The sequence below is a fragment of the Sylvia atricapilla genome, chromosome 3 (assembly GCF_009819655.1).
Source record: "Sylvia atricapilla isolate bSylAtr1 chromosome 3, bSylAtr1.pri, whole genome shotgun sequence".
Taxonomy (NCBI): domain Eukaryota; kingdom Metazoa; phylum Chordata; class Aves; order Passeriformes; family Sylviidae; genus Sylvia; species Sylvia atricapilla.
In genome coordinates this window covers 43,912,232-43,934,573 of record NC_089142.1, presented here as the reverse complement: position 1 = coordinate 43,934,573, position 22,342 = coordinate 43,912,232, and the positions used below count along the sequence as shown (strand labels likewise).

Below are 22,342 nucleotides of genomic sequence, written 5' to 3'. Positions count from 1 at the left end.
TTTTTTGGTTTTGGTTTTTTTTGTTTTGTTTGTTTGTTTTTGTGGGTTTTTTTGTTTTGTTTCGTTTTTGTTTTTGTTTGGTTTGGTTTTGGGTTTGGGTTTTTTTGGATTTTTGGGGTGTAAAATAAGCTAAAACTGGTTTCTGATACACAGTGAAGGCATTCTGTGAATTAGAAAAAAGATTTCTTTAATGAAGAAAACTTCTGTGTACATACAATTGCATGCAAGCTACAAAAATGGATGGTTGCTTTCTGTTTGGTTTTAGGTGTGGGCAGCAATTCCCCCGTGGAAACAAGGCACTCTGTCAGAGTTCGTGGTAGCTAGTGGAAACGAGGTAAACTTTCAAAACTGTAGCTGACAAAACCTCAAAAGTTGTAAAGGTCATTTTTCCTTTTCAGTATCTAAGTAGCTTTATTTTTTAGTGCTTGGATTGATTTGTACTCCAGCTAGTTTTGAAGATGGCTGAACATGTGCAATACACAATCTGCAATTCAGTAAAGCTTTTTCAAATATTTCAGTGTCACATAGGAGCTGCTGGGTGACTTAGATGTGATTTTATTTCAGGTATCTTTTAAGCCAAAGTGTCTCAGTCACACAGAAGCTGCTGCCTTACCATATGTTGGTCTCACTGCGTGGTCTGCACTTAAACAAGTGGGAGGACTGAACCAAAGTAATTGTAGTGGGAAAAGGTAAGTGAACAGTTCTGGGGCTAAAACTAAAGTTCTTCATTTTTATATTGATGAGCTGCTTCTAAGACACATGCAGCAGTGATAAAGACTGTTATACCATGACATTCATAAAGATCAGCCGTCTGAGGATGATGGATTCTGCCTGCGCAGCTGCTGAGAGAGGCTTCTTTAGATGAAGGCTCAGATGAGGTCCCTATATGGAGGTAGAAAATGCCCAGAGAAGTTGTGGATGCCCACACATACACAAGTGGAAATATTTAAGGCCAGGTAGGGTGAGGCTCTGGGCAATCTCCAGTGAAGATTGTCCCTGTCCACAGCAGGGCATTCAGAACTCAAATATCTTTGAGGTCCCATCCAACCCAGGCTGTTCTATGATTCTACCATAATTCTATGTATACATAATGTATGGGCTATATGGAGAATTTGAGGATGTTATCTCCAGGAATTTATAGGGATTTTGCCTTTCTGCCTGTTAGATAGCTAGCCAAATGTAATATCATCTCAGGTATACTGGCAACTCACAAATGGCCCTCTCAAGAACAGAGGTGTCGTTCACTCACTTCTTGCATGTGTGGGCCATTTGGAACAGACTGGTTTTCCAGCTTTTAAGAGAAAAATGAGCAGGTGACTGACTCTCATTTGACCTGCAGGCCAGAACTTTGATGAGGTCAGGAATGCAGACAAGATAAGGAGAACGTGCAAGAGGAGCAGCCAAACAGAAAAAATCACTTCGTTTATCAGTCTGTTAATCTGACAATGGCAGATGAGGAAAAATGCAGTGAAAGATTGGAGCAAATACCATTTTTCTCCTGATAATTGAAATTTTCACTGATTTTGACCTTTGGATGTACTGAAGTAAATCGATAGCAAGATCTTCAGAATGGGAATAAGGGCAAAAGTAAAACTATGGGAGTTGAAAAATAGTAGTTAAAATTACTATGCTGCATCACAGGTTTAGGTCATAAAGTAATTACTGGGTAGCAAGAGTCTGGATGCCTGACCTTACCTTGGCTGATACTTTGTCATGCAACACATTGCAAAGGACACTAGATCTACTGAAATTCTTCACCCACGTCTCTAGAAGACAGTCAAGTGAATGGTCGTTCATGTGCCACTGTGAACTTCAGCATGAAAGTATTGAGTAATTGTTTTTTCTAAAGATAAACAATGTTTTCATAAAATGAAATTGCAAAATTTAGAGGAGTTTCAAATAGACATCATTGAAATTAACTTCCAGCTAGTAATAAAATTCTAGATAAGATCACGTTTTTATTTTTCAGTATTTAGACTTTTTATTATCTTCACTTTCACATGTAATGTTAATTATAATGTAAATAGAATTAACCAAAAGATACATTGATAGGCTAATCTTATTTAAATCGTCTTTCCAATCTTCAGGTAAGTATTTAAATTGTTAACAGTAAAATTCAAACGACATTAATAATTTGTCTTTACATTTAATATTTACTTTACTTTCATGTTCCAAATAGATTTTTAATTACTCTGTCAGCAAAAAAACCCATTTTTATGTACTTAAAAAATATTATCTAACCTATCTATACATTTTGACCTGTAAAACCAGCAGCGAATGACTGATGTGATGGGACCATTTTTCCCCGGAAATATTACTTGTAGGAAAGTGTTTAAAATTAATTTGAAGGAGCTGTGCAAAATATTCCATGAACTCTCAGGGGCAATATTTTAAAAACACAAGAATTTATACAGTGTTTCCTAACTTTTTTATATCATACATTTGGTAAGAAGTTACCTACATATGTGATTCTATATCAGTCTTTTTGTCTCCTGTAGCTTTATGTAGATAGCTATGTAGAAGGGTGTGTATGCACACAAAAATGTCTTATTTTGGCAGAGCAGCTGTATTCCTTGATGAAAGCTACTCCACTGGTGCTTTAGTGCAACGTTAAGACATCTTAAAAGCAGCAAGATTTTTCTATTGGTGTATACTGTTCTCTTTGCCTCTTTTAAGGCATTAGCGTGGGCTAACCAGAAATACTTGCTGTTAGTCCAGTGTCTGGCTGAACATTGATCTGACAGATTATCTGCTCCATCTGCACATACTTTCACAGGTTGTGTTTTTACAAGTTTCCTGAAGTGTGCTCTCGTTGTTTGCGAACCTTCTGCAATTCCAGTCGTTTCTCCAAAGCTTTTATTCTATACCACTCTAATTAATGTCAATATTCTCGTAGAAGCTTAAATGTTCTTGCTAGCCTAAATGTTAAAAATTACTCTGTTGTGTTGAAGTTCTCTGTGGATACCTGGAGCTTCTCATATGTGCCACTGACCTGTTTCAGTATAAAGGGGATATGTTTGTTCAACACTAGCTGTTTAATATCTTGCTTTCCATATTCACAAAATGAATGACAAAAACAAACCTGACAGTTTGAGAAGCCATTCAAAGTGCTTACATTGCTATTAAGTAAGTCTTTATGTAAAAGCAGAGGCAATATCTTATACTTTCATGTATGCTGGGCAGAGATACTGGATTATTTTAATGTGAGCTACCAAATGTACACTCCAGGTTTATATGGTTACAGTGAAATTTTGAATGGTATAATACACTAAGAAAATATTTTTTTCAATGTTTGTGTGTTATTTCATCATTTTATCTGTTGAGAAGTACAAATTTAGTGTAGGATGTAAAACTTCTTGATAGGGTAAACACTGCTTGACCTAGGAATAAATTTCTTAAGGACATTTTGTTGATATAATCAAATGAAATATAGTTTTATGTCCAAATAAAGTTGATATATTTAGTCAGTGAATACACTAATTTTATAACTATATAAAATTGATGCATTTATTAAATTTTTATCTTGCATGTAACTCAGTCTATGAAAGTTTTTAATTTTTTATAAGCTGGAGAAATTGTAAGTCCTTGATCTGTACACCCACTCCCCACCCTCTGCGTGTTCTGGTGGGAGGCACACGCAGCTGAAGCAGGTCCTGTCTCTCTGATGGTCATTTCTGACCACACCATAGTTCCAAGCAGGGCTCAGGGAGACGGGCTGAACTTTGAAATCTCATGGTGTGGTTATCTGGGGAGATCTGCTCCCTATGATCATTTGAACTGCTGGAGCCCCATGCGGGGCTTGGTCAATGTTGTGCCTCCGTCAGAAAGGAGGAAAGCCTGGGGTACAAATATTCTTTATGTTCTTTTGAGAGAATTGGTTCTCTTGGATCTCTGTCCACGTCAGAGGATTTGTTAATTTGTTCCCTGGTGCACGTACCTGTATATTAGTTTACTCCTGAGCTCACCCTTGCAGTGAAGCCAAGTGTTTCCTCCTGGCTGTGTTTTACTGAGGCAGTGCAAACAAAACTGTTCCTGATTTGGCACTTGCTGCATCTTTCACTTGGTACTGTCCTAACAGGTCCAGCATCTTACCTATGTGTCTTGCTGTTATCAGTGCTGTAAAAATGCTGATCTGTTGAGCTGCTGCACATGGATCTCCTGTGCAGATGTAGTTTTTCTCAGAAATCGAGAGCTTTCTTGAAGTCACAATGCGTGGAGAGGGTTCTAATAATTGGAAGGTGTGGTAGGAAATAGCCCGTGTAACATAGGAATGAACCAAATGTGGAAAGTTTTTTTACCTGAAGGAATCTTGAGGGCTTTTATTGAAGGGGAAAACAAAACAGAACAAAATAATCCTAGCCAAACTGCTCCCCAAACTGAAAATGTTACCTAAATCCTTTGAGCAAATTGTACGTTTTAAGATGACAGCTTTCCTTCAAATACGTAGTAGAAGAAATGCCCTTTAACTAAGGAGTGAAATTGTAAAGGCAGTTTGAAAAGGTTTTTTTTTGAAAGGATTTAATTTTGACTGTCCTTTTTAAGGATAAAAATGGGTTTAACCCAATATCTTGAGTGTAGTATTCCAGAGCCTTTTCAAGTATACTAAAGTCAAAATATGCATGTTGCTCTGGGCATCTGTCGTTAGAAGCCTGGTTCTGAGGATAAGTACATTTTGGCAGATTTAAAAGCTGCAGGCTTTGTGGTATTGTGGTTTCATATTCTTAATCTGAATTTTGCAGCTTGGATCAGTGAAATGGGAGGGAACAGGATCTGATCACTTACAAAAGGAGCATTCTAAAATGGATAGTGTGACCAAAGCCAAGTCTCTAAAGCTACTTCAAAGAACTTTTGTAAACTGAGACTCCAGATTGTATAGTACAGTTTTGTACTGTAAAAAGCAATTTCCTTCAGCATCTTTTACTGTGGGATTTAAAACAGGAATTTCACCAGTTTCTGAAGATTCTGAGATTCTTCTGGCAGACAGAAGCTCTGAGAAACATCATGTTCCCCAATCCTGTGCCAGAACTTCATCTTGGATCTTCTTTTTGTCCTAGAATTAGCAAATGGATCCAAAGTCAAAGTACTGTTTGCAACCTGAGCTGCAAGGTTTTCTTACTAATTCACTTTCTCATGTGTAGTTATTTAATAAAATATTTGGATGAAATTTTTGAACAGTGATTAGGCGTCTAGCAGTGAGTTCCTCACACAAGTAAACTTGTATTAATTTGTTTGAAATTTAGGGTTATCAGTTAGAATGAACTCTCAGTTGCTAATAATTTGGCAGTATACTCATTTTCTTGCTTGTGTGCCAGTTTCCACGAGTTAGCATTTACATGGTCTTGTTGAGATGTACTGAAAGGAACTAGAAAAATTCTCCTGCTTTTTTTTTTTTTCCCAAAGAAAAAGATGCCTATCTTAATTTAATAGAAGTTATACTTGTTAATGGTGACAGTACTTCACTGTATTGTTTGTCTTTTAGATAAACATTATGCAATATGGGAAAATTGTGTTCCATATGTTCTGCAGTTCACAGTCTCCTTAAATAATGTGATACTAAACTATGTTTTTCTCTTAGATAAGAATGATTTGTGTAAAATGTTGGTGAATGGGATTTTTTTCTTTAGGAGATATGACAGTGGAGTCTGGGAGACAGAAAGGACTCCTAATTGATTTTGTCCCAAACGAAGCAATTATGTTTGGGAAAGTTAGGACGGGTACAGGATTTTTGAATGGTGTAAATGCTACTACCTGACAGCTCTACTGCCTGCATTTAGTGGAAAGCACATATGAGGAAGTCTCTTCGGCTGTGCTGAGATAATGGTTTTGGCACAGGACACATGATAGTAAGGTTAAGTCACATTTTTGGCTATCTGAACAGTGAACTGGTCTTGAAAAACATTGAATTACAAAACCAATATTATGCTAAAAATAATTCAGCATCAGAGATGTGTATGAAGCATTAGAATACACAGTTACTCCAGAGTTTATTAAAAGAACTATTAAATATATTTTAATTTTCTCTTACAGAATATTAATATTAGGAGCTTCAGGAGGAGTTGGTACATTTGCTGTACAGGTAATATTATCCAGCATGCCCAGGACGAATCTTCAAGCATTTCAGTATGAAAAAAAAAATAACAAGGGAATTGAAAGAAGAATAGAGAAATAGCAAACTACTGATCAGTCTGTCTGATCGAGTTGATTGATATTTCCAAAAGTAAAGTATTTTCAGATTTATTGCTGTTTATTATGTTGTATTATTTTAAAGTAGCAAGCAGGGACTTTCAAAGAAAGGAGTTGTGTGTAAGATCACATTTCACAATTTGGGTGCAGGAAATCTCTGACTGGTGTAACTTGAAATATGTAGCCTGTTCTTATTATCTTTCATTCAGCTCTTCACTCTAAATATGAACAGAACTTGGTGTATGAGTAGGAAAACTGATGGAGAACGTCACCTACCACAACTGCTGTAGTTGGTCAAATGATGTGAGAGGCCATCAGGCTTTTTTGTGTGCAGTGGCTGTAAAGCATAGAGGTTTAGATTTACATTCCCTCACTGTCTTTGCCCTGCTGTCTGTCTGTTCCAGTAGCTCTAAACTTTGGAAAGTCTACATGCTCTTCTGTTGATTCATTAGTTGTGGAACATCTTTTTCCATGCTCTCAGTTAATTTGGGGGTTTTGATTCTCATAAGCGTCATCTCATGCTGAAACATCTTTCTCTCAAGATTATAAAAAACCACAGAATTTGGGTGATTGCATCACTGGGTTGCATCACCATATTACTAGGCCATATGCACAGTGTTTTAAAGAGGTTTCCAGCAGAATTTTTCATGGTACACGATTTCTCTGATCCATGATAAAGCAGGTGACTTTCAGTATGAAAGTCTGACCAGTTACAATTTGTAATGGATCATTCCTGGATAAACTACATTAGTTAATCTGGAATCAAGGTAAAAAATGTTACTGTGAATGAAAAAAATGAGATACAAAAAGAGATAAATAACTAGCAAAAATCCTTTACTTTGCTATAGCTTTTGGAGTAGAAGATAACCTGATACTCTTGCTGTGGCAAATCAGAGATGATTCCTTCTTTTTCTGTTACTAGTACTTAACCTATTTGCAGTAATATTAAATACTTAAAGGGGATGCTTAATAATATTCAATGGTACATCTGGTGCCAGTTTGGTAGATTGACAACTTTGCCAGTACCTCTTGGTGTATGTTTGGCCGGTAGGTTCAGATGACAAACTGAGAGCCTTATTTTTCATGAGACCTGGTATCTTTCAGTGGCATTAAAAATCCCCCACACTCTTTCCTTCACAGCAATTCCTCCTTCCCCACAACCATCTTAAATATTGACAAATTCTAGCCATTATTTTGTCTGTGGGATTTGTGACAAATTATGCTGTATTGTAACAGTCACCCCACTCTCTATTAAAGGTACTCATTTGTTATATAAATATAATGAGACTTTGGCTTTTTAAGTTGTTCTTAATATTTCACAAAGTTTTAATCTTTGGACTTCTTTTTTTTATATATTTGTTTTTAGCTAATGAAGGCCTGGGATGCTCATGTGACAGCAGTTTGCTCTCATGATGCCAGCACACTGGTGAAAAAGCTTGGAGCAGATGATGTGATTGATTATAAATCTGGAAATCTGGAAGAGCAGCTTAAAACATTACCCTTGTAAGTGTTATGTTGCTTAATACCGAGATAAAGGAATTGGTGGTCAGACCTTCTGCCCTTTGACTGCTTGACTCTATCAGAACTCCATAAATTTTTCCCCCGTTTCTAAAGAATTATTTTGTAAAGCAGATTCAGCTTTTTGAGTGCAGTTTGCAAGTGAGTATGGTCAGCACAGATTTCATTGTAAGACTAAACCAGTTAATTGGGAGACAAGCTCACTTCCATATGCTTCTCTTCAATGACTGTGATATGAACAGTTTTGTAGCTTCCATCCAAGCATTTTGGAGAATATACAATGCATGAGTAAATTGAAATAAGTCTCTGAAATCCTGAGTGAAGCTGGTAAAAATAAAATTGATCTTGTAGAGGAAAGAACTATATCGTGAAGAAGCAGTGACTTGCCACTGTGCAACTCAACTGGGAGTAAATTTCTCTTCTGTAACATTGGATACAGCTGCCTCTGAAAAACAATCACATTTCTCTTGTCACAGCAGCTGTGTTTAAACTAGCCTGGGATTTTTCTCTAGAACAGAAGTATTTTTGGCTTTTGTAATCTTTCCATCTGTTTAAACGTAGTCTACTGTGACTTAGATTTGAATATGGTATTTACACTGCTCTTTTGAGCTAGATTGAGCTAACTTTCTGGGAGGGAAAATAGAAGCTTCTCAATCTGTGGGAGAATTTTACTTGTAACTGTGCTAAGAAGCCATGTGCCCTTTAACTGTAGTGTGATTGTCAGCAGGCCTGAGAGCAGTTGTGAGGGCAGTGACACTGTACAGGAGGATGCAAAATTTGCCTTTGTGCAACACTTAAATGCTAAACACCCATTCTAGCAAGTGACCCTTTCTAAGAGACATCAGCAACAGTGCCCTAGGGTGCAGTTTAATGATGCAACTAGGCTGCTTAGTCAGATCTACTGAGTAGGATGTTCCTACTTCCCTCCCCTTTGCAGTTGTACTGACTCTTCAGAACCTACAGTCAGCTACTCTTTCCAGGAGCATTAGTGTTCGTGATCTTCTATTATTGACAGCTAACTGTTACACTAACTGAACTTTAAACATGAAATCACACCCTTGGAAGACAGGCAGGAAAACTGTCATTCCAGAGAGATAAGTACTTTTCTATTTAATTTGCATAAAGTATTTTCCCTCATATTTGTAATTATTTAAATTAAAGATATGTGTGTATATATATCTCTTGCAATCTGGAGATTGCTGGAAATTTACAGATGAAAATGAGAATGAGTTGTGCATGTAACATAACAGGTGCATAGGTCCCTGTTGCCCTATTCAGCCTTTACCGGCTCACATGCTGGTATAATGAGAAGGAACACTGCAACTGTGGTTTTTTGCCAGAGGCTGCCTATATCCATTCCATGGGGGGAAGGTTTTAGATCCTTTGCATTGTTAGGTTCAGTGTTAAATAGGTAGATGTGCAGAAAAGAGCTGTCAGGAGAGGTAGAGTGGCCCCTAAACAAATAAGGAGGTAAAAAAGACCTTGGAGGAGTGAAGCTGAGAACTGGATCACAGAAAAGATGTGAGGAAATAAGCATTAGTAGAATAATTTGTTTATGTAATTTTAGCCACTGGAACTGACTTTCATGTACAGCAACATAAGTAGGAGTACAGCATGTACAAGTGCTGTTCTGGTTGAGGGCATGAGTCCAGACTAGTTTCCACATGTACATACCATATTGTTCAGTGCAAGACCTCGAGACTGTTCCAGTAGTCTCTGTGGGAGGGCTGAAGAGATAGATCTCTAGAAGGCTTTAAGCAAGTACAGAATGTAGTTGTGCATCTAAGTTTGCTTTTTTTGGAGTTTAAGTGTACTTTTTAAATAGCCTGTGTCTGCTGCACAGTGAAAGGGCAATAACCTGTAAATTTAAATAGCATTGTACATTGAACTGGGACTTTGCTAAAGTCTTGGGACTTGCTTGCTGCTGTCTTGCAGGCTGATTATTTTTGTATTGCAGTGACATGTAAAAATGGGAACTGTAGCTGATTTCTGCTATTAATTAGCTTAATTATGGTGAAGTTATTTTTCCCATATCATGATTTTAAACCTGTTCTTTATTTGTCTGCGAGGTTTGATTTTATCCTAGATAATGTTGGTGGATCCACTGAGAAGTGGGCACTAGATCTCTTGAAGAAATGGTCAGGAGCAACGTATGTTACCTTAGTGACACCTTTCCTGATCAATATGGACAAACTTGGAGTGGCTGATGGCATGTTGCAAACAGGAGTCACTGTTGGTTCCAAAACTCTAAAGGTATTTGACAAAATATTTCATATTTTGTAGTACTTTAGTGACTACTTCTGTGGCCTGGATCTCAGTCACAGAGCTCTTGGAGAGGCAGCTGTTGCATTGTCCTCACATGTCATTAAGTATACTATTCTTTCTTTCTTTCTTGCACTGAAAAGAAATGTGTTGGGGTGGTGCTGCTGGGTGTATATAGTGGTTTGAGGAGCTTTGAAGTTTGATTCCTTATTGTGCTTTCCATTGTAGCCTTTTCCATATGGCCTCCCTAGTGAGTCCTGCTGACAGCCAGGGTTTCATAGTAAACACAGCAAATCCCTGCCTCACTGAAGTGAGGGCAGTTTTGTTACTTGCTTTAGGCCGGTCAGGCTTTCTCTGAAAACATTGTTCCATGACTGATTCTCTTCATCCTGTTCCAGCACCAGAGAGTAACAAGCGTGGTTGAGGGTGGCTAGAAAGTCTTTCATCTCTTTCATGTTCATGTGTCTGGATGGTGATACTGATTTTTCTAGTTTTCGTAAGTGGATCTTAAAACATTCTGCCACTGGCCAGATCAGTGAGGCTTTTTAGAACTTTTCTTTTTCTTCCCTATGCTTGTGTGCTTGCTCTCCAAATGAATGCTTTTCAAGCAGTTGCTATGGTATTCCTGCGAAGGCTTGGCTGAATGGGATTTTAAGTCCTGCAGCAGTACTTTCACAAGAAAGCCCTAAGACAAAATGAAAAGACAAAAAGAAATAATGTACTATTATTTCTCAGTGTGCATGTTTCCATGATGAAGAGGATTCTATGCCATATATAAAAATCATCTCTCTTTGGCAGATGATGGTTTTTATTCCTGTAATGACTTACTCAGAGGAGATGCTCTTGACTTGTGTGTGTGAGACGTTCCCAGAATGCTTTTCATGTGAGCTGCCATCTGTTGTTGGACAGTGATGCCTTTGGCAGTTATAATGGTGGAAAATTTAAATTACTGATACTTAAGTGCAAGGTTCTAAATGTCACATTGCTGGGTTTATTTCACCCCTTTTGTGAATGTACATGAACACATAACACAATTTCTCTCTTATGTAACAAATAATGCTGTTTCTAGCTGCAGAGACATGGTAATTGTTTTTCTCTACTAGCTGACTTGTGTAATTGGACCCAAAATTCACCCTGATCCTATTGTGGTAATACAACATCCTGGTCTGTACATTTAATCCACATGCTTAGGGGCCATTCTTTTCAGACAATAGCATATAATTTCCATGTCTTTTCTTTAAGTTACTTCTTCAGAGATTTTGTCATTCATTTTAGTTCCCATTTCAGTTTGCTCTTATGATGTTTTAACAGATTTGTGATCTTTCTTGCAGCATCTCCTTAAAGGAGTCCATTATCGGTGGGCATTTTTCATGCCAAGTGGCCCAAGTTTGGATGAAATAGCAGAACTGGTTGATTCTGGAAAGGTATGTCAGAAATGGTTACTTGGGTGTTTGTGCTGAAAGAGATCCTGCTTGGACTCAAAAATGGTGTCGTTGACTATTGGGAAATAAAATGTGATGAGAGTCATGGTAAGGAAAATTAGTTAAAAATCAGCTTGTTCTGGTTTCTAACTTCTGCGTTTTACATGGAATTTAGGAGTTCATAATGCTTAAGACTATTCCGCCTTCTCCCTCTTGGGTGTGTATTTTTAAAAACACAAAGCTTACAAAGTTACAGGGACTAATGTCCAGTAATTTTTTATTTTTGCCAGTGGGAATAATTTAATATGAACTCTCCATTAAAATTATGTTTTAAGAGGTTTCATTTGGGCAGAATAAACACAGCTGTGTATCTGCATATGCAAAATTGCTTAGCCTGGATGGTTGAGTGTCCTGCCCATAGTGTGTGCAGGAGTAGAATATTCTGGTTATTGCATATGATAGATAGTCTCCATTGGCAGAGTGGTGACAAGAATCTCATGTTTCATTATTTCAGTGCTGCAGAGTATAATGTTGGTGCTAATTCAGCATAAGGACTTGGAATATTCTGAGTATTCATAAACTTCTGGGGAATCTTAGTGGATTTGGGGGAAAATCCAAGACAGATTATAGTCTGCTTTTGTGATCTTTTCAGGTTTATGAGCTTGTTACAAAATAAACTGTGAGAGCGAATCCTGTGTTTTGGATTGTGTGGTGATATAGGCCCCAGCATGTCCTCTTTTGGAATTTTGGCAATATGAAATTATCCAAGAGTAGAGAACATGGACAACTGCTGCTAATCTTTTTGTGTGGTAGATAAGCAGAAGAGTAAGCAGAGTCTGTCATGACTGTTGGTAATTCCAGTATGTGAACTGCCATCTTGTGCTCAAAATTTGTGCTTATTTGTAAAATTTAGATTTCTCGAAGTCTGAGCATTGAACCCCCTTTTTTTGGTATGCAATATGATCCAGAGTTTGGAAAAGAATAAATAAACTGCTGTTGTACTGAAGACCTCATTGCTTCTGTTTTGCCACCTCAGTGCTGCTGCTAAGACTAAAAGGTTCTCTGCTTTGCATTATGTCCAGTGCTATAGGCACAATAGTGTGGTCAAGAAACTGTAGAAGGTCCTCATCTAGTGATTGCATTCAGTCATACTGCTAAATTATAAGTGTCGAAGAAAATGAAATGCCCTTGTCTCTGTTTTTACCATTTGTCCTGTTCTCAGCCAGTTGCAATTTGTTTTGTGTTCTGCTCCTACCTTGTATGCAAAACAAATGCAGAATATGCTCGTGAAAGCCTCTTGGCAAACAGCTGTTTATGCAATAGAGATAGGGCTTAATCGGTGTTCTCTGCTTAATAACCTGGACAGGTGAATTGAAATGCCACTTAACATGTACGTCAGACATACATGAATGTCCTGATGTACTTCTGGTCGTAAGATGATCATGAGGACAAAGATGTTTGCTTGGTCTTTTATTCTCTGTGCAAAAACAGGTCCTCATGTCAGACTGTTTGTCTGCAGAGTCATTATTCTAGCAGCATTTTACTCCATTTTGTGCAACGTTGTAAACATCTGAGCTGTCATCAGGATTTTATAAGACCCAGTTGTGTTCCATTTAGACAGATATTAATAAGACTATGACCTTTCTTGTTTAGACACAAGAGTTCTCCTAAAAGGACAGACCATCCATTCAGAAGAGTAGGTGTTTGGGAAAAAAGGCAGGAGAGAATCACTGGAGAAATTGTACCACAATTTCCTATAAGTAAGTGGAAATAAATGTTTATGTTTGGATAGGAAAGAATAAAGGAAAAATAAAAAAAGCATAAAGCAATGAAGAATCAAGAACCTTGTGGAAGCCAGCAAATTGAGCTCATGTAGTTGAACTTGTTACCTTTGAGTGAATATTTTTGAGTAATGCAGGTTTTTTTTTTTCTAATTTTAGTCTTTTCTGATAAAGGCATCTTAATTTTGCAATTGCAGGAAGTGAGTGAGAGAGCAATTAGAAAGCTCCTGAAAATGAGAGGCTTTTCTTCAGGAATAAATTATATGGGGGGATTAATGTAAGAAATTAAAAAGAGATGATGGTTTAAAGAGATATTACAGTAAGTGAAGTGTTGAAGAGCATACCTCTGAAACATTTACAGATCGTTTTTATTTGACAGTGTTTCTCCTTACAGTCCTTCTGCACCAACAGAGATTTTGATGATGAGTTCATCATCTTCCTTTGTGAAAGCAAAAGGATTCTCAATCCTTCAGTGAATGAAGAATAAGCAATTTTTTTTAAAGTTACTTGGTTTTCACCTTGATGATTTTTGCAGCAAGGAATAGAGATTTGCAAAATGTCAGCTTTGAGGAGGAGTTTTTTAACAGCCTTTTTTAATGGGGAAACAAAGGAGAGGATTTGATGAGTTGGTAGTACAAGAAAAGAGAATAATTTTTGTTGTGTAATTTACCTGCACATCAGTCAGTTCTAGGAACTGTAAAACCATTTTCAGTTTGTGAGTGTTTTCTCTGCCTTGCAGCTGGACATCTTGCAAAGAGACTATTGCAAGACTGAGGGGCTGGGAGGCTGCTGCAACAGTTGTGGAATTTCCTTGACAAATTTTAGAGAGACTGACTGTTTTCTAAACTGCTGGAGAATTGCTGTTGTGGTTTGAATTGCAGCAGATAATTATGACCCAGTAAGGACTGGCTTAATGTGAGCTCCACCAAATGAGTTGACGAAGCCCATGTCAGAAGCTGCTGTCTCTCTTTCCATGGTAGAATGTTCCTGGTGAATTACAGTTCTCATCTGAAGATAACTGAAATCAAGAGAGCCTTTAATTCAGGACACAGATCTGCTGGCACACTGTTTGGTGAAGCATCATCACTGAAAGGCTTGTTAGGAATTAATTTGGTGTATTTGTGGTCAGTGTTGTGGCTTTAAAATTGACAATTTCAGTTTTTGCCACTTGCCCAGCATTTTCCTCCTAAGGACATGTCATATAGTCCTTGCTGAAAATAGACCAAATTAGTGTAAGTACTTAAATTGGTAGAAGCCTCTAAGTCATAACTGAGCAGTTGCCATGCCTTTTATAAAGCCTGGTGGAAGAAAGCAGGCTCAGAAGACTCCTTAGTGTCATAAGCAAGAGCACTCAGTGCGTTGTGTGTTCCTGCAGGACCATAATAGGATGTGGGTTAACATGCAGCCCAACAGAAAAGGGACATTTTCATTTTAATTCCATGCTATTTAAATGGAATTTAAACAAGGAACAAGTGTGTGTGCAGTGTTTCTGGTGACTTAATATTCTTCCCTTCAGAGCAATGTTGCATCAGATGGGTGAAAGTTGTTTTTGCAGAAGCAAGGCTAAAGGGCAAACAGAGTCTCCAATCATGAAATGAATAGATCATTCTCTCTGATGTTTGCATTTTAGATAGATGTTCCAGCACCCATAGGAAGAACAACTGCATGCCTATATTAATGTAATTTGTGAGTAGTGTTGATTGTAGATTTTGCTGAAGGTGTTAAATGTTTTGGACTTAGCATCTGCTGTTATGGTTTGGAGGGCAGGATGCTGGCTGTTCTTTGGCCCTGTTGCTGTCTTCTTGTGCAATGCTGAACAAATCACATAATCTTTTGCTACTGTAATTTCTTGATCTACTAATGAGGGCTAATGCCCTTTATTCACCTTTGGTGATTTACTTTGAGATACCTTGTTAAAATGAGGAATTGAATTGTTTTCTGTTCCCGGTCTTTTCCTATTCAGGAAGTAAATAACGCAAATGGGTATGGTCATCCACTCTGATGTATCTGAGAGTTGTTTGGATAGCCATGATTCAAGATGGCTTACACCTAATGTAGGTCATCACAGCTTCTGGACTCTGTATCCTAACCTGTGTGTATTGATTTGCTTCCAATTCATTTCGTTACAGCTCTGCAAATAACATGTTCCCTGGCCCTTATTGCACTATTGTTGCATTTCTCTCAGCTGTATGAATATCAAACAGTGAATTTGACACTGTAATCCAACACTGAGTCCTTGAATGTTCTCCAAACATGGCATCCATACATGTGGCCTTCTCTGCAGTAATTCCAGACTTTATGGCTGTGCTAAGGCATCCTAAGATACCTGAGAATTCACCCTTGCATGGTGCCTGCTTAAAAAAGGCACTAGGGTGTCTAAGTATAAGGATTTCTACACTTAAATGTCTCAATTAACTAGAGATCAGTCCTTCCCATTCTCTTTAGTCACTCACACTTGTTCTGATGACCATCTTTCTTCATGCTAAATTGCAAAGCTTGCACCTATTTTTTTTTTTTTTTTTGCTTTTAATTTTGTATTTTCCTGTTGCAGTACATTTGCTTGCCAGGTTGGTTGGCTAGAGCACAGAGATGTTGACCAAGGAGGGGTTGCCAAAAGCTCTGTTCAGTCTTTTCTCTTCCAAAAAGAACCTCTATCTGCATTTTGTCATGGCCACCAAAAAAAGCCACTGTGATTTTTATTAAACCATACCTGTTCCTCCAGGACATGGTAGCTTGCTTATGAAAGTGCTGTGTGGTTACATCACGAAGTGTCCGTGAAGGGCACTAATGGAAATTTTGCATACTGTGAGGAAATAGGGTTTCAATATGTAAATTCACTTACACCACAATGAGGTCTGGAAAAAAATTCATCATCATCTACCAGGCATTTAATCAGATGTGTTCCCTTAACCTGATATAATTGTAAATTATGTGGAAAGTCAGTCCTGGTGTTCTGACCTCTAGCCTACTGGTGTAGGAGGGAATTGTGCCTAGTGCAGGGGTAGAATGCAGAAAAGACAGCCCTCATCTGCTGTGAGTTTAGTTTGCTGAGACTGGTAAAATGTGGATCATGCAGGACTAATCTTCTAATCTCTATATATGATATGCTTTCATATGTAAATATGTATATTTAACTGTACCAAAGTTGGTTCTGTCTTAATGTATATGGTGACATGGACCCAGATTGCTTTAATTATCTACATAAATATCAAGACAACTACCAAGAATGTGCCTTACCAGGGATTGCAGAAGAGATTAATTGCACTTTCCTGTAGTTAACAGTTTTTCAGCATGGTCCAGTACATAACTAAACCCTTATTTCTACTGATTTAAGTTTGGGCTAGGCTGGCATGCATTGCAGTTCTGGGCTTGTCCCTGCTCTTCATTATGTTCTGTAGAAGCTGTTCTGCTAGGGCTAATTAACAAAGGAGTTTTTGAAGCCTTTGCTACACTCTGAGCTGTACCCTGATAGACTGCTTAACTGGGATTTGTCTGCTAGCATTTTAATAATTGTACCCGATACCCATGAATTCCTGTTTGCTGCTGTTAGAGATTTGATATGAAAGAACATTGGCTTAATAACAAAACAAATACGACCTGATAATACAGTTGTTGGTAAGATGGCTGTGAGATTAGACCCTGGGACACTTGCCTTCCATTCCCGTGTCTTAACCACTGCAGCACCATTTTTGTTATGGGCGTATTGTTGGATCAGTTTTACTTCTGTTAGGTATTTGGGACAGAAATATCATGTATCTGATGTCCTTTAATGTGCTCATGGATGAAAGTGCATATTCTCTGAAATACAAATTAATAAACACAGCAAAGAAGGTTTTTTGCGAAACATCCAAGATGAGGCTCTGAATAATGTGGTCTAGTAGAAGGTGTCCCTGCCTATGGCAGGAGGAGTTGGACTGAATGGCCTTTAAAGGTCCTTTCCAACCCAAACCATCCTATGATTTTATGCTGGTACTGTGCAGTTGCAAAGCTACCTGTACAAGACATGACCAGAGCCAGCTGTTGCAGAAGGTAAGAACTTCAGTCTTTGTTTTCAGTGAGGGCTGACCCTAGAACTTGCTGTTGGCAAGCAATTTGAGGCTGGCCATACGTTGTTGCATGCCATTTTAAGGGGAAGAGAGAATGAAGAAAGGAGTGAGATTAAGATCCAAGGAGCATGGAACGCGAGTACAGCAGGGAAGATCCTCAGCTAAAGTAGGGGTGTCCCAAAACAGCATCTTATTTTCCCATGGAATAACAAGTAACAAATGGATAACCAATTTTTTAGTCCCAGGACAAGGACTGTTCTTTTTAATGATTTCTTTTCATGATTGTTGTTGACACTGATGAGAGACTCACTGAAGGCCAAAGGAGACTATCAAGCTCTGCATTTGTGCTCATGGACCGCATTTAGGCCGAGTGATAATTTCTGGAAGAAAATGGCCTTTATCTTTTACCTCAGGTAGTCAAAACAGCAGGCAGGTCTTTTCCATTATGGCAAGCCCTCAGGAGGATTTTGCTGTCTGGTGGAGCTTTTGTTCTGTGCACATGCGGGTTCCATTCCTGGAGGGTGGTGTATGGGAGCCTGAGCAGCCTCACCAAGGCGTAGGAAGGGGCTGTGCTGTGGCAGGTAGCAGCTGGGAGGGAGGCACTCTCCAAGCAAGGCTGCACGGCAGCTCTGACACGGCCATCCTTTGCAGCCCTGGAAGAGAGCCAGTGCACTGTCACTGTCCTTTGAGTGAGGGCACTTCTGTCCTTCTGCGCCCTGAACTAGGCTTGCGCTCAGTTCGTCGCTCTCCAGAGAATTTCAAGGCTCTCGTTCTCCCTCCAGTGGCAGGAAAAAGCTCCACACTTAGTGGAGTGACTTGTTGCTACTGTGAGGGTCAAAGCCGTCTCCATTCCTTTCCTGTTTTCTCACTTGTCCCCTCCTGATAAACTAAAACTGTGTCCTTGCTACCGCAGAAAGTGGCACCTCCAAGGGTGGGCCTGAATTTGCCATGGGCAGGAGTGTGTTCCTGCTGACCAGTCAACTCCTACCAGTGCTGTTCACTGCCTACTGCATTCAGAGCTGGAGTGGCTGGGACACCACCTCTGTGCTGTACGTGAGATAGCCTTAATCAGCACCAGCAATTGCTCTTTTTATTTTTCCAAACACATGAGTTCATTTTAAGAGACCTGAGATTCATTTCTATAGTATGTCCTGCATTGGAGAGAATGAAGAGGAAGAAAGTACCTTTCAGGCCCAATCTGTTTTCAGATAAACATTTCAATGTGGGTATGTGTAGTCCTTTCTCTCCCAGACTTTAGTTTAATCCCTTTTCCCTGAACAAATAGGTGTCCTCTGGCAAGGAACTGATGCGTGGCTGTAAATAGGCAGTGTTTTTATTATCCAGTTAATCTCCATTTATTATCACACATTCAACAAACAGCAGACGCTCCCCTACTTGTTTGTCTGTTCACAGGAAGAAATTTTATCTTAGTCAGTGGATTATGGTAAAGGCTGAGTGAATCACTGTGCTGCAACACGGTCAGCCCTTTCAGGGTTATTCAAACAATGGGGCTGTCCAGCCAGCCAGATAAAATGTTTAATGCTCTAGATTGCCAGGATCATCAATTCGGTATTCATGTCTCTCTATAGCACTGCCTAAAGCCAGCATTTAAATGAAGCTAGAGGTTACATCAATGTAGCACATGGGCTTTGAGCATGTGGTGGCTGCAATACACACTGTTTTGAACTGTGAGGCTGAATTCAGGGCTCCTCTGAACCACTGTGTCACCACTTTTCAAATGCAATACTTTGGATTCTACCCAACAGGCTGAGGATGTAACATACCTCATTCTGTCAGGGTTATAAGCTGCAACCTACAATAAGGGACTAGAGAGGGTTAGCAGAACACTGAAGTGTCTTGTTCATGTTTTCTCAGTTGCTGCATGTATCTGAAATTAACTTCTGCCTTTCCCTGGAATCCCTTGCAGTTCACATCCCCTGTGCTGCTCTGCTTTCTTTCCTGAATACCTTTCCTCTCCCCCTAACCTGTGGCCTTGTCAGGGTCATGCACCAGCAGGCTGGGTTTCTGTATCTTTTTTCCCTCTTAATTGAAGCACAGCTTTGTACACAACTGCCACTAACAGTAAGTACTGTACAAGTGCTTGGCTCAACAAGGTTCCTGAACTCTGTTTTCCCAAGCATCTGCTATGAACGCAAGGGTTGGTCTTCTTCAAAACAGTCAGTACTGATCAGCAGCACGTTCCTCATGCTGATGGTCACAGCAGCTGCAGCTGCACTCAGATGCTCAGTTTACCCTAAACCATTGTCTAATTCAGTGTTTTTGCTGCCTTGAGTCCACGTCCCTGATTTTGCTGGTGTCCAAGACAACATTTCAATTATGTCCTGAATGCTGACCAGACATTAGTTTGTCTTGAACATGGTAATTTATACCCAACATTTCTTCCACAGTTGGGGTATCTGTGGCTCCTCTGCTGCTTGTTGCTACTGACTTTGCTAGGGGTTGGTTTACAGATATTGTCCAGGCAGAACAAGGAAAATAAATTACTAAGCTTTGTACCTTGCTGAATGGCAACTTTGAGGCACTTGGTGATTATATTTATTTGCACAGTTGCTCTCAAAGTGATTTGTCTTCAAATTCTGATGCATTCTTTGGAGGGGGTTCATTTATTCCTGATTTTCTGGCACATAAAGTTTCACACTATGGCTAAGCTTGCCTTGACAAAATTAGAAGGAAAATCTAAAGGTATTAGGTGATACAGTGGTGCAAGGTAGAGTAGTGATGTCTTGGATTACTGTCATCATACAAGCAAAGGCAGCAGTTAAGTGCAAGGAGTGCACTTAACTCCTTAAGTGCAAGGAGTGGATGTCAAGAGGAAATTAGGAGATCTAAGAAAAGGACCTCCTTGAGCACAGATAACTATCAAAGAGCATTTGTTGTGCTGTTGGGGAGGGTGCTGGGTGGTCAGCACTGCTGCTAGGGAAGTGTGTATGTGTATGAAAACTTTTCCTTGGTAGTGCTGCAAACGCACCTTCTAAGCAGCATGTCTGAAAGCAAAAACCTCTGTCTTGTGGTAAAAGCAAGGCAGCTTTCTGAAAGACAGCACCATTCCAAAGCTGGCACATTGTGTCCTTATTGCTGCTGTATTCCTTTTCTGTCTAGCACAATGCATGTCCTGCCAGCACAGAGAAATTACCAGTTCTGGCTTATTCAACAGGAGAGGGTGCATGCTCACAGCTATAAGGAAAATGCTGTTTTCTTTATAGGAAGATACAGAAAGATTTTTTTTTTCCCACACAAGTGAAAAGGATCTTCTTCTAGCACTGTAAATAGTGTGTTTGGATCTTTGGTACTTCAGATCTTCATCACTGCAAGCGCTAGCTGTAGACTCATCTACAGTTTATGTTTTCTTCTGATAAAAGGATTAGGATCAGTGCATTGGTGCAAGGACATGCACTGGGCTGGTGTTACAGGATCCAAGGTAAAGGACCAACCTCAGGGTAGGCACCTCTGTGGTAGGAGGTGTAGGACGTACTTCTGTAGACAAATCTTATTTTGGCATTTGGAATGCTGACTCAGAACTTGACAGTGCAAAATAACCTCTTCCCTTGGACCAGCAGTGACAAATATTTTTCAAAAGAGCTGAAATTTCTTCTGCTTCTGTTGGTACACTATGACATCTAACGAAATGTAAGGGTTTCAGGCTCCTTAGTTGATAATAGGGAGAGTTAATAAGTAGTTTCACTGTTGTTGTTGTTAGAAATGAGTCTAAAACAATCCAGAAGGCCACTCTACAAAATTAATGTCAAAATAGCAGTTGATGCAAGATGGCCTTAATAATGATTTATGCCTCCTGGAATACACAGTAGCCAAGTTTTCCAGTGCAGTTAAATGACTCAGCAACAAACATTGGTAGACTGTTCTTCTGTACTTCATTTGTGGTCTTTTAAGGGTACTGAGCCATGTACTGATGCAGACAGTCATCAGATTTACAAGTATCTTTAAAATATCTGACATTGTGAGAATTCTTGAGCTTAACAAGAAAACCAGTAGAGAAGTATGAGGGAAAAGGTTCTTTCTGTCAGTATATCATTGTGGACAACAGAAAGTTAAACCAGTGTCTGTTTTTGAAAGGATGTAGAAGTTGGAGCTTTACATGGTGACATTAGTAATGGAAGCCTGAGGTAAGGGCTCTAAACTGTGCTAGTAGAGGTGTTTCAAACTTGGGCAAAGAGCAACAGAAAGCCGCAGGATGCAGAGGTATGCCTGAAAAATCTTAAAAGCTACTGGCTACATGGCAATTTCTGTCCTAAATACCTTAAAGAAACCTCCCCCCTTTCTTCATACAGTTTTGAAGTGTGAGGGTGAAACATTATTTTATTCCTAACATAGTGACATTTTTTTCTTTATTCTGTAGATTCAACCAGTTATTGATGAAGTCTTCTCATTTTCTGAAGTTCCAAAGGCCTTTCTGAAATTGGAAGGAGGACATGCACGTGGAAAAACAGTGATCAATGTAATAAGTAGACAATAAAGTATCTCTAATCATTATGCCACCTCCAGTCAGTCCTTGAACATAAATTGGTATGTAGCAAGTGTTTCTTCTTTAAAAGCTCACACAAGATGCATAACTTATAGATCTTGTTTTAGAAAAGTCTCTGATTCCTTCATACGCTCCCTGTTAATAAGCAGACAAGATATACTAATGTTCCTTAGGTATTTCTACTTGAAAACCACGTTAAAAATGTAGTTTTGACTTTTGCAGAACACCCCTCATTGTTAGGATAAGAGGAACAGTTTGCAGCATTTTCATATGTACATCATAGAGCTTTTATTTTTTCAGATGTAAGTCCTGAAGTAGTGAGGCACACTCTTTATCTACTTGTCTATATGAAACTGGTGCTGTTTTCCTTTGGCTCTCCTAGTTCTATTTACCTTCACTAATGTAGATTATTACTCAAACTATTTCATTCTCAAAACTAAACGGTCACATCACTGTCTCAAGACTGATACTTTGATCTTGTTATGGCAACTCTCTCATGACATGACATAGCTAGTCTAAATAGAAGCAAGGACAAAATCAATCTGTAACTGATAATTATTCTAATTGCCCAACTTCTGGCCCAGATTCAGCTGACTCCAGTGTTTATGAAGGTAGGGTAGACACGACTTT

At 38.9% G+C, this 22,342-nt stretch overlaps 1 protein-coding gene across 3 annotated transcripts in view; it reads left to right on the top strand.

Moving 5' to 3' along the window:
- The window catches only part of RTN4IP1 (reticulon 4 interacting protein 1), an 87,426-nt gene extending 65,706 nt beyond the window's left edge, over nucleotides 1-21,720 (top strand). For 2 of the 3 annotated variants that reach the window (XM_066315207.1, XM_066315206.1), the window contains exons 3-9: nucleotides 266-334; nucleotides 565-689; nucleotides 6,028-6,076; nucleotides 7,550-7,686; nucleotides 9,771-9,954; nucleotides 11,295-11,387; nucleotides 21,587-21,720. In XM_066315207.1, coding sequence (XP_066171304.1) covers nucleotides 266-334; nucleotides 565-689; nucleotides 6,028-6,076; nucleotides 7,550-7,686; nucleotides 9,771-9,954; nucleotides 11,295-11,387; nucleotides 21,587-21,703 — 774 coding nt within the window. In that variant the 3' untranslated portion in view covers nucleotides 21,704-21,720. Of the gene's footprint in view, nucleotides 1-265; nucleotides 335-564; nucleotides 690-6,027; nucleotides 6,077-7,549; nucleotides 7,687-9,770; nucleotides 9,955-11,294; nucleotides 11,388-13,037; nucleotides 13,145-21,586 lie in introns of all 3 variants that reach the window. The other variant, XR_010743190.1, reaches the window with a different exon arrangement.
- Nucleotides 21,721-22,342: the final 622 nt, after the last annotated feature.